The following is a 12,303-nucleotide window of genomic DNA, read 5'->3' as shown; positions in this document are numbered from 1 at the left end:
GCCTGCCCTCTAGCTTTTGTGAAAGTTACTAATTTTACTCTACGCTCAGAGTGATTAGAACGATGGTAAATTTCGAAAACACATAAGTGTCAATGTCAGTTGTCAATTTAAAATTCTGCCAAATTGAAATAAACACGAACGTCAAATGAATTATCCTTTTTAAAACCCGAATTTGTGTACTATAGAAGGTGGGTTGGAAAACTGTTAATTTACAAGTTTCCCTTATATTTATTAAATAAATACAAGTGTACACCATTAATTAAAGGATCTATTAACTTCATATCCTAAAAATTACCGTATGAAATTGCCAATTTAATTGGATGATCCCAGATGAAAATTTAGTTCTTGTTAAATCTTCACCGTATCTCTTAACTCAAACCTCTGAAACTCCAATAAAAACAATACGGAGTTACTCGCAAGGCATTGTTTATCCTAATAATTTGTGAATCCTCTTATCTTTTTCAGGCGAAAATATGGCACCAAGAAAAGGAAAAGTACAAAAAGAGGAAGTGCAAGTGTCTTTAGGGCCCCAAGTCCGAGAAGGTGAAGTTGTCTTTGGGGTTGCCCATATTTTCGCCAGCTTCAATGATACCTTCGTACATGTCACCGATTTGTCAGGAAGGGAAACAATCTCCAGAGTTACAGGGGGCATGAAAGTGAAAGCTGATCGTGATGAGGCCTCTCCTTATGCTGCTATGTTGGCTGCTCAAGTAAGTAATATTAATAATAAACATTCTTATTGTCATAGTGTTGGTGTTCTTTTATTGTTTATGGATATCATAACATAATTTAATGTCTATTGCATGAAATCTTATTAATTGCTTTTTTCTCTAATTTGGCAATGTCTCGGTTTCAAAGGGTTAAGCTTTTGAAGTCTCCAAGTTGGGGGACAAAATGTGTTATTATGAATATGCCATTTTTCTTGCTTGAATTACCCATGTATATAATGGAATTTGTTGATTAATGACATTCTAATAGTTTGTAGAATTTCTTTGTAATGCAAAAAGACTGACTCAAAACCAATACAGTTTTGATTTTCTTTATTGATGGATGTGAGATTTGGAAAGTCACTTCTCAATTTATCTTTTACGATGGACTTACAAATATTATAATTTCCATGGATAACAAATAACAAACCAATAAGGAATGTCTAGTTTTCAACTTAATAACTTATATTTTTTAGGTGCTATTAAATCAATGTACTAGTAACTTTTCCTTGAAGATAATTTCTATCAAAATCAATTTCAACATTTCCATGGATATTATTCTCTTGAGAAAGATGCTGGAACTTTAATCCATTTACATGTAAATGTTTTTCCAGGATGTAGCCGAAAAATGCAAGTCTCTTGGTATCACAGCTCTGCACATTAAGCTCAGAGCTACGGGAGGCAACAAGACAAAAACTCCAGGCCCCGGAGCTCAAAGCGCCCTTCGCGCGTTAGCTCGTTCCAATATGAAAATCGGCCGCATTGAGGACGTGACACCTATCCCGTCCGATTCGACCCGCAGGAAGGGAGGACGGCGTGGTCGTAGATTGTAAATTTATATTTACAATACAAATAGAATAAACTGTTCTAATGTGGTTGTAGATTGTAATATTACACAGTTTATTACAACAGTTTGTTCTATTCATTTTAAGTAATAAAATGACTTTAATTTATTCTTTTCTTTAATTTAGCAAAAGCGTTTTTTTCACTGATAATCAGGTGATCACTCCTTCAGTCCATAGATCCGTTAAGTTTACGTATTAAATTGGCGTTATTTGTTGCAGATAGGCAAGATTAACTATCTTTAAATTTTAATGTGCAAAGAAATTTGGAAACATTTAACAAATATCTATAGTCCTGTAGTGTCCCCACGAGTTCTTCCGGAAAGTTAATAAATTTATCACTTGCAACGTTGCCACATTATTAGTTTCATAGTTTGTTATCTGAGTATTGTGCTGTTATCTGAGTAATACTTTGGTTTAGTTCATCTAGCTTTCTTTTGCGTTTCTTTTCCGCTGTTTAGTGTGTATAGAGGAGTCCGAGTTGAGTTGACCCGCACAACTACTTATTAGTTACCACCAAATGAATTTAACCGAAGGATTTTGTTTTTTATGTGTAAAAAGAACAAAGATTGTTGCCTCACAAGACTCTGCTGCTATCTTCAGCTTTTTTCCTAATATTTTACCAAATTCCATGAATACTCTTCAGGTGCCTTGCCTTGACATTGAACATTGAGCAGCTCCCTCAGCATTTAAATTTTCAGTTATGTGAAGCTACTTCCAAAAACTTAAATATATGCCCTCCTTGCCTGGGGCATATTATCACATTAGCAGAATATAGAAATCAAATAAATGGCTTTTATGAATCTCAAAGCCAATGTAGTTTATGCAAAAGTGCCAAGTACTTAGTTGATATCAAAGATTGGGCCTATTTTGATAACCTCCTTCAGAATATTCAAGCTAAACGGAACAACCATTGTTCTGTGTGTATTCGATGCATTTCATCCTTGGATTTACTTGAGAAGATGAAAGTAAATTTCTTTAAGGAATATGTAAGTATTAAATTGAAATGAACCTTAGTAGAGCAGTCAAAGGAAGAATTTAAGAAGTTTTTTTTTTCACTGTTAAATAATAATGCATCTTAATCGAGTTATAAAATTAAGAAACTATATTAAAGAAGTGAATGTCAATGCCACAATTTGATCAAGAAGTGTTTTACACATTTTACTAAGTTTTTAAATATTAAAACTCAGGCCTAACTATAAGTTATATTTTTCTTCCAGCCTCAATTTTCTTGTAATGCTGCAACATCTAGTAAAAAAATTATATCCATTAAGAATTCTGGCACTCCAAAGAAGGAATTCTCCAAGAAGATATCTGCTAGGTATTCCTCACAATTTAACTCAGACAGTAATTCTAAACTACTAAGCGAACTGAAAAAGAAGAATATTGTGAAGAATTTAAAACCGCTTAATCAGAGTAATATTAATATTGATGATAAACTCAAATGGGATGACAAATTATTGAACCAAATTGTTTCTGTTAATATAAGTGGATTAACTCTTTTAAATGACCATAAAGGCTACAGAAAAAAAAGCACTGAAAGAGACTCTTTAAGAAAAATTACGTCAAAACATTCATATTTCAAGATCAAATTAAAACCAAAGGTAAGTTGACGTGTTGATCGGTAGGTTGGAGTAAAGTTTGGAGAGATGAATCCAGAGATATCTCAGAGATTGGAGGTAAAATTCAGGATAAATCAGGTCTTACTTCTTGGGGTTACTTTTTGTTAAATTGAAATAAACTGAGACATAGTGAATGTTTTATTATTCTTAAGGATTTTTGGATATTTCACATTGTCTGTTACTGAATAGATTCCTTATATCTTTATGACTTTTAGGTGAGTTTTCTTAAGGTTTTTCTGTCGGTTATTGAAATGTTATCACATTTGGGTTATTGAAAATGTAGGTTGGCATGAATTATTTTACTAAAAGAGGTATGAATAGTAACTAACTGGTTCTTGGATTAATTTGAAAACGCCGTGTTACATTCAGCCGTTTTCGTCACAAATAACACAATATAACAGCATAATTTGCTTCATTTTTTCTATTTGCGGGACTGAGAAACTATCAAAGACCAAATTTCTAAAGCCACCAAAAAATAGATTATGATATTGGTATCATGGTGACTAAAAAAGAACACAAATTATATTGATTGTTGAGAAATTCAAGTCGTATTAAGTAAAAAAAAAAATGTCAGGTTCATATTTACAAAATTTGAATAGGTATCGATGTTCTCAACTTGCAACCTTGATATAATAATGAGCTTATGTTGTAAAAATTTTTCGTGGAATCTCAAAAACCAAAAACAACTTGGTAGCGCAATTTAGGGTATATTAAAAGTCCCGAAAATGGCAACCTTTTTTTATTTAACTATTTTTGTAACTCTTGCCGTTTTGGAAAGTGTTTTAGACAGAGATAAGCTCCTTTAGACATATCGTATCTCAAATTCGCGCAGGACCAACTAGTCCATCTATCTTGACTTAACTCCAACAGGTTTTCATATACTTTTGAAGAGACTTCAGATATTTCAGCTGCTTCAAAAAATTCTTATTTTCAGCCACCAAACAAGGTCAAAAAACCTAAACCGAAATCCAAAAATCTGTTACCAAATGCCAAAAAATTAATAGTGAATCTTAGAAAACTCGACATTAGCACTCTCAAGCAGATCGAATCGCCAACCAAAGCCAGTTGCGAAATATTACTCTCAGAAGACTCATGTTCTAGCAGCAAAAAATCGGATAAACGTGTTTCTTTCTCCAGCGATTTACTCGAGGAAGGCAGTATCTGGAAAAAGGATAATGTCAACGGGTCGCCATTAAAGTCCGTGCTAAAGAAGAATTTCGACCAAGTTGATCGATAAAGCATTGTCCGAGCAAGAAAACATTTCTAAGGGTGAGTAGCATCCATAGTCAAACTAATTTTGAGGATTTGGACGAAAAGTTTAAGATGTCTAAAATCTATATTCAGGCGATACAAACAAGTAATGAGTGTCTTCGAGAGTTTAAAAAATAGTCAGTAGAACGTAAATACTGCGGTGTCGACTCCAAGAAGAGTCATTGACGGTAAAGACTTAAAGAGAATAATGATGTAACACAAAATTCTATGACGGAAAAAGAAACACCCTTTTCATAAATTCAGTTCAAAAGATATGACGATACCTTAGAGGAGATGTGGGTACTCCGAGATCCACAAAGCTTCTTAGTGAGATTATAGACGATGCTGCCAAGCGCACGAAGGAATACTAAATGGTCGAGGGCGAAGAACTAATAAGTTCTGCGACGAGCCCTAATGGGCTTGAGAATAATGATACAAATTATGGTAATAGAAAGTCGAATTCTGTTATGCAGATCTCATTTATGCTGACGATGCTTTTGCTACTGCGGCAGACTTGCGATTTTAGCCACTGATGATTCAGATGTTAATATACAAATGTTATTAGCAAAAACATAATTTCCATAATTACGTTTGTTGTTTTTTCTGTTACTCAAATACAACATTCTGGTGCTTTTTTTGGTCTTCCAACTATTTCGGTTTTTTCAGATACCTACATTCGCATAGAATAATCGATCCAATTCGAAGAGTTGTGTTGAAAGAGAACTAGTTTATTGTTAAGTATTGTCTGGTGTCTTAAATTGTCTCATTATCCAGCTGTAAGCCATATATTTGTTAGTATTAGTTGTGTTTTTCCCAGAATTACGATACCAAATTTACAGCAAAGTTTGTTTTGATCTATTGAAAGCATTTGAGGGACCTTAATTCTACACTAATTGCGTATTACACATTTAGAAATACAGACTTTAATATTATATAAAATAAGGCATTTGTGATTTCAGTTTTATTATCTATTTTATTTAAAAGGTTCCAATATAAATGTTGCATTGATCGAATCCCACGAAGAAGCCGTTGATATTGTTATTCTGATTTAGAAAATTGTTTAAAAATAACGTGTATCCAGATGAATCTCGGATGGAACCGGAACTGCACAGTAAAAGACACGGTGGTTGACGGGCAGAGTTATTCCGACAGAGGAGATGATGGGTATCCTGCACAACTATTTGAAAATGTCGAGAACTAATTTGGTGGTCCAAAAATGATCTGTCAATTTGCGGCACATTGCGGTTTTTAGCTTCAACAAAAAGCTAAGCCAATTTAATAAAATTTAATAACCATAATTTATTATATTATTTACAAAATAAAAATAGTATCTGCTAAGCAGTATTCGCCTTAAATATTCTGAACTGGGAATCTGAACAAATTTACATACATCTTAGACATTTTACAAAGGCCTAATCCTTAATTAACAGTTGTCTTATAAATAGATAAATTAGTTTCTTTATATCAATAAATATGTTATTTTTACAAAGTTTTGATTGAATTTTACTCATTTTTATTGCTACATGCTTTAAATTATCTGGACAATCGTAGAAAACAACAACCAAGTTTTCGTGAATTGTTCGGTATTCCCCTATTGCAATACTGATGATTTCGCTATCGAAATAATTTGTGAAAATGAATGGTTCCGAAACTGATAATGTTAGCGCTTAAATTTCGGAAGTGCTGTGAAAGTTAAGTTTTATACAAGATAAGCACTGGTGGTTCAATCAATTTAATGACATAAATTGCTTTCACAGAGAATATTTTACAATTAAAAAATTAATAATTTATACTTTAAGATTTCTAAAAGAACCTAATTGCCCAATAAATAATTTTTATAATACATATATAAACTTTGGCTCTCTCTGCATTTCTACGTTAAAATTACGGACGACGATGGTATTTAGAATTCCCCATTTTGGCCTGACACGAGAATAAATACCTCTTTCTCTCTAGAAATGGCTAATTTTGGAGTGATCCAAAAAAATTATTTGCTTGCAGTGGTTGAAATTTAATATTCCGAATGTTTCGAAATTAGGTACCAAAAATGAAAATGTCCGTATTTTACAAATTGTGGACAAGTTTGAGAAGAAACATTCAGCATATTTCAATACGACACCTCCGCCAAATTTCACTAGAAATATTTTTAAAAAACTGATTTACACCTGAACAAGGAACTAAGTTAAGAATAACTTTAACGAAAGATATTTACAAAATCTGCTTTATACACCTATGGAATATGTCCACTTTAGTACGGAAAGTTTAGAATAGAAGAAAATATTATGTTTGTGTACACAATACATCACAAAACGTAGTAAATACTAAAGGCATAATCATCGAAGGAGTTATCGGCAAAATTCTCAAAAAAGCTGTGTAACTTAATTAGACACAGACTGAAAAGGTGGTTTAGATTAATCGGTACTTCGATTGTAAACCACAAGAGATTAATTAGTCTGATAGCGAAAATAAGTATTCGTTGTTCACAAAGGAACAAGGGCTCCTACAGACGGGCCACTTAGTTATGCCACAGCGTCGTTTCCTTTAGTCACTGAAAACGTCTGCCTCGCACTTAAATGCTCTTTTCCTTCCATCCTTTGATTCTGGCTTTACTATCTAGGGTAAATAGGCAGAACAATTTTTAATATAGTGTCATGAATTAAATCGTGTCGGAGCGAGCGTCTATCCACATAATTGAATAAAACATATGTACGTGTGTCGCTGCCTGACACTGAGTATCATGGCATCTCTCAAAGGTCTATTAAAGATAAATGATAACGATCCTAGGTCTGCTTCAAACAGAAGTAAACCAATTCGAGACCGGCAGAAATATGCATAATATACTGGTCGGGTACATATTCTTATTTCTGCGGGAATAGTTTTAATCTGGACACTTCTCCTGTACTAAAGTTTGCAAATAAGTTCCGTCACCCTAGTTTGAAAGCCCGCTCCGCACCCCTCAGGTACCCATCGTTGGGTGAATAAAAATCAGGTACCAAAACAGCGGTCGGATCAGTTCGATGTACATAGTTAAGGGTTGCAAACGCTACCTTAAAAAACTGTGTTGATAAGATTATTTCATTCTTTGCCAATTCTTGCGCCTTCTTAAAGGCCGCAAGTCGGGGAATTAAAAATGGTGTAAAAGAAGTCCACAGCATTTTCACAGTTTTAATTGAAATGCAAACATTAAAGGTGCAGACACGAACTGACGGAATTCGTATGATTTTGTAAACTTTTCCAGTATCTGTTGAGGGATCCCTCCTTTTCCCATTAGTGTAACAGATATCTGTCAATCTTCGGATTAGCACCTCCATATACTTTCACTCACCGCGGTCTGCTCTCGCACGGCAGGATTTTCTTATATACTCAAAGATTCGATCTTTTTGTGAACTCAAGAAAAACTTCGTCCCCTCTCAAAATGTCCGGAGGCTCACCACCGACTTTGAAAAATTTCATTACGACATTTCAATCTGAGAATGTCGTCCAAACTATCCCCTAAACTGTCCTGGCCAGCCACAATGGTAACGATATTTCGATGATTCCATCTTATCAGCGAAAGAATAAGTCAACACTTAAATTCAATGCTTTTGAACTAACCTGCACATGTGACCCAGTATTACCTGCGATAGTTGTAAGGAGGTAGTGATTCAAGTAACGTCCACTTTAATGTAAGTGGTATGCGTTTAGTGCCTCTAATTGGTATGTTTAATGCTTATGACCTGATCTGTGTTGTGAAAGGACGAAACATAAAATTCGCTAGTATAATATTTATTATTCACACAATTTGAAAATCGGTTTTTAACTTTCCTATAAAATCCATTAAAATGGACTTAGCATTTTAACAGTTTAGGCCGATGATATGTCAATTTGTCTATTTTTATTGGGTGTATCAAGGTAAGTTAACATTTCCATCAAATAGACCCTGCGTTGTAGATGGGCAAAAAGTGAAATTTCCTCTACTGCTAAGGGCCACTTTAAAAGTTCAATTTGAGATTTTAATTTAAAATCAACAAAAATTTGCATTTTACAACCTACCGTAAACACGAAACTGCGGTTTAACTGATATCGAGATTTCGGGTATAATTCAAACTTATTCCGAAGTTTATGACTTAAAAAAAGGTTATTTTACGACTGTTAGGCCAACGCGAGTGGAAACATATTTAAAGCGATGCATATTTTCTAATTTGAAGTGATTGAAGATATTCGGTTTGGTATTTAATATTTTTCAATGACAGTAAATCAGACACAATAGTTTACTAAAATATCTAGCAGCAATCATTTTCTCAATGTCGTTTGTCATGAAATTTTACTGATGGTCATAAAAGTAGCCCGCAACGCAATAACATCGCAGATACATGCAATCGAGTTGCGCTGTTTGACGATACTATTAAGATCTACGCTACTACTAAGATCTTGCCGACAACTCCATTACAACGTCCTGATATCAACTCAACAGAATGTAGGGAGGAACTTTTAACTAGTGCTAACTAAAATTCCTCCCACCCAAAACGATGACCTTTGTTTGCTTTCGGCAACAACAAACTGTTTTCGAACGGAAAAAGCATAAAAAGGCGGCTAGAAAATGTAATTATTAGTTCAGTTCTTTTTGATATCGGAATCAGTTTGCCCTTGCCAGAAACGCGACTTCAAGATCGCGCTTCCCGGCCACGAAAACGGCTTCCTCACCATGGCATTGACTCATAAACTCTCGCGGCTCTGATAGAATAGGATATAGCCCGTTTCCGACGATTTCTGCGTGTCAGAGGTCAAGCCGTAGAAGTCTTCTATTGCTGACGAGTCGATTTTCTATACAAATTACAAATTTTTTACCAAATATTTTTATGCCGGAAAAATAGAACTTACATCGACTTGATCGTCGTCGAACAGTAACCAAAACCCATGGCTTTTAACTATACTAATGTAGTGTCCCCTATTTGGGCCACTTCCACAATGTATCACAACTGCTACTAGATCATATAACCTGTCGGGATTGACTGCGTCATCCGACTGAAAAAAAGATTATTTTTATTATCACGAAGCTTTTTTTGTAGCAAAACTTACAGTATTAAATAACCTAAGTTCAAGCGGAAAAACCACCCGATGAGAAACTTTTATATGCCTATTGTACTGCTCTACATATTTGAACCGCTTTAGATGCAGTGCTAGAATAGTTGGCAGTTTTTTCACCCTCATCCTTTTTTGGGCTTCCTGCGAACAAAAAGGCAATGAGCCAAAAATTACAACAAAGCAAACTACCAATAATTCTTCTATGAATGAAAAAACTCACCTGATAACTGCAACAATTATCACACTTAAACTTATTATCACTACACAAAGTCTCTGTATTACTAAAACACCGCAAACAATGCGTAATCGATGTGTTTTGTTCAATGTCCACTTGCAAATCAAAAAAGTCCTCGTCCTTACTGCTCACATTCTCACAGTTCAGGCACTTTGTTTCACTTGTAAGGATTCCCTGGAAAAAAATTCATATGCACGATAGAAAATAAAACCGTGTTACTTGAACGCCAAGCACAGCTTTATCGATTCAAAAATTTAATTAAAGAAAAATGTAAGAGTGAAATCGCGCCACTGCTTAACACCTGTTGCGAACGCTAATTTCGCCGTTTGTCACATCTGACTTCATTATATTATGAAGGCTATGGAAGCAAGTTGTCAAAATTTGTCATGTAAAATGTCAGGAAGGATGTTTTTTGGTTAACAAGAGTAATGGGTAAATTTCCATATTAAGCATAGATAGAAAATTTCCATAAATGGAATATTTCGGTTTTGAAACTTCCCACCTTTACATCTATAAACAACTTTTTAACACTCTCATTTCTAACAATCTAGAAAAACTGGACGCAGGTAACAATTGCCAACATTTTGTAGAAAATAAAGATATCCACTTCATTTGGATCGTTGGCAATTTTTAATTAACAAGCCAAGAATTTTGAATGGTAACAAGATTGACAGGGGAGTAAATAAACGCCGTTTCTTTGTAACCCTTTATCAGATTTCGTTTATGGCGGAAGTAATGAAAAGTGGACGCACGCAAGCTTTTTTATTATTAAATATAAAATTTTGACATTTGAAATAAGAACTTGACTAAACCCGATTTCCTATTTGGCAAGTTTAATAGGGAACTCCCCATTATTGACTAGATTTCCTGGAGAAACTGAAGCAAGAAACCTTGAAAAAAGCCACCCATATTCCCCTATTTTCTCTAAATTTGATCGTTTTACGATTGAATTTCATTCTTACCTGGAATATCTCCTGAACCCAAGTGGGCTCTGACTGATTCTGGGTAGTATTGGCTGTACCATTTTCCCCCGCCCCTTTATTTTTGTTAATATTATTTGTAGTGACTGTTGTGTTATTAGTTGTTGTATTTGTTTGACGTTCCGCTAAAAATTCAGTCATAAACACCCCAGTAACCATACGGATTGATACCTTAGACATACCTAAAATTATTTCGCTAATATGATTAATTAAGTAGTTCAAAAATTCATGAGCATCTTGCTGCATGTAGTTATCAAATTCCTCTGAAATGGACAAACAAAATTATCAATTTAAACAATATTTCAATCTCATAATAACATGCCTTTTTCCTTTCTTAACCTAGCAATAAACTTTTTGGGGGCTATGGATCCCACTTTTTTCTTTTGTGTAGCAATGCTGTGGAACAAATCCGCCAGGCATGTAAGCAGAGTTTCCTTGGTCCGTTTGTTTTTTGCCTTGTACTCGAGCACCTTGTCTCGAAAGGGCTTACAAAAATACAAGGCTTGCAGCACTGAGTTGCTGTAGCAGGTGTTGCCAAACTATAAGGTTATTTTAGAGGTATTTACTATGAAGGTAAGGTGTGCTTCTTACATTTACTAAACCGAAGTAGTGTTCATTACAAGGAAACTGCTCAGATCCAATATCTTTCTCAAGCTGGGATATGTTGGCACCCTGGAAAAAGGCACCAAATTTAATACAAATAAAAAAAATGGCAACCTTAGATCATCTAAACGGCGTGATATATTTGGAATACATCAGCACATTCTTAAACTATTAAAACTTTAAAGGGTCCATCTAAAATAAAATATTGTGACAGCTCTTGAGTATACACCCTTTGAAAATATTCACCCTACTATCAAACTAAAACATCTAAGACTACTGAGGCATAATGCTGGAGCTGCAAGGAATGAATTTCTGCCAGATATATTCGGTAATCTAACGAACTATCTAAATAGCAGGAAATAAAAGGGACCAGTGTAAAGCGCCTGTGACTCCTGCGAGTGGACCGCACAGTTTGCAAGGAAACACGGTAAATACTCGATACTAGAGGCTTCTCTGACTCTACCTAAGTTAAAATTTCTTTACTTACCATATTATATTAACTAATCCATCACGTTTGAGTTAAAAAGGGGCCATTTAACGAAAATAATAAACAATTCTGCCCCATTATCGCATATTTGACAGCTGTTGCCATTTCCGATTTCCAACATCAACTAACGGATACAACGAAGTCGAAATAATGAATTCATTAAACGGCTTGGTGTTTATTTTTAATTTATAAAATTTAATATTGAACTTTAAGTGATACGAAAACTAGTTATTTATGCTAAACATACAATAAATTTTAAGAGGAATTAATGAAAGAGACACTAATAATTTCAATATTCTTAAAATTAACTTTAAAAAATACTCTCGATCCACTACCTCGTTAACTTTCAAAGGGACATATTCTATTTGGAGTGGGACTGCGCATGGGAATTATGCTCTTACTGCTCTTAGAATCCTTTGTAGACAAAGTAGACATAATTAACAATTTTTTAGGAAGGTTTAACAAGTGATTTCATAGATTCAACATACAGTTTATAATAAACATATAAAAAT

The 12,303-nt window shown here is 34.3% G+C and overlaps 3 protein-coding genes across 3 annotated transcripts; 2 read left to right on the top strand and 1 right to left on the bottom strand.

The window, feature by feature from the left end:
* Positions 1-431: 431 nt before the first annotated feature.
* Positions 432-1,660, top strand: LOC136409035 (small ribosomal subunit protein uS11A). The gene is made up of 2 exons (XM_066390315.1): positions 432-710; positions 1,322-1,660. Exons 1-2 carry the CDS (start codon positions 474-476, stop codon positions 1,538-1,540), a joined length of 456 nt encoding a protein of 151 aa, XP_066246412.1. The 5' UTR covers positions 432-473; the 3' UTR covers positions 1,541-1,660.
* A 338-nt stretch (positions 1,661-1,998) lies between these two features.
* On the top strand, positions 1,999-5,911 carry LOC136408799 (uncharacterized). Its single transcript, XM_066389965.1, has 5 exons — positions 1,999-2,195; positions 2,251-2,538; positions 2,770-3,153; positions 4,106-4,440; positions 5,089-5,911. Exons 1-4 carry the CDS (start codon positions 2,070-2,072, stop codon positions 4,406-4,408), a joined length of 1,101 nt encoding a protein of 366 aa, XP_066246062.1. The 5' UTR covers positions 1,999-2,069; the 3' UTR covers positions 4,409-4,440; positions 5,089-5,911.
* Positions 5,693-11,925, bottom strand: Usp12-46 (Ubiquitin-specific protease 12/46). The gene is made up of 9 exons (XM_066389963.1): positions 11,792-11,925; positions 11,293-11,373; positions 11,024-11,240; positions 10,884-10,964; positions 10,684-10,826; positions 9,707-9,895; positions 9,481-9,627; positions 9,283-9,426; positions 5,693-9,225 (listed from the first exon to the last, which is right to left on the bottom strand). Exons 1-9 carry the CDS (start codon positions 11,792-11,794, stop codon positions 9,118-9,120), a joined length of 1,113 nt encoding a protein of 370 aa, XP_066246060.1. The 5' UTR covers positions 11,795-11,925; the 3' UTR covers positions 5,693-9,117.
* Between the last annotated feature and the right edge of the window lie 378 nt (positions 11,926-12,303).

The sequence above is a fragment of the Euwallacea similis genome, chromosome 5, assembly GCF_039881205.1.
Source record: "Euwallacea similis isolate ESF13 chromosome 5, ESF131.1, whole genome shotgun sequence".
In the NCBI taxonomy this organism is placed as follows: Eukaryota; Metazoa; Arthropoda; class Insecta; order Coleoptera; family Curculionidae; genus Euwallacea; species Euwallacea similis.
This window is presented reverse-complemented; position numbering and strand designations above follow the sequence as displayed.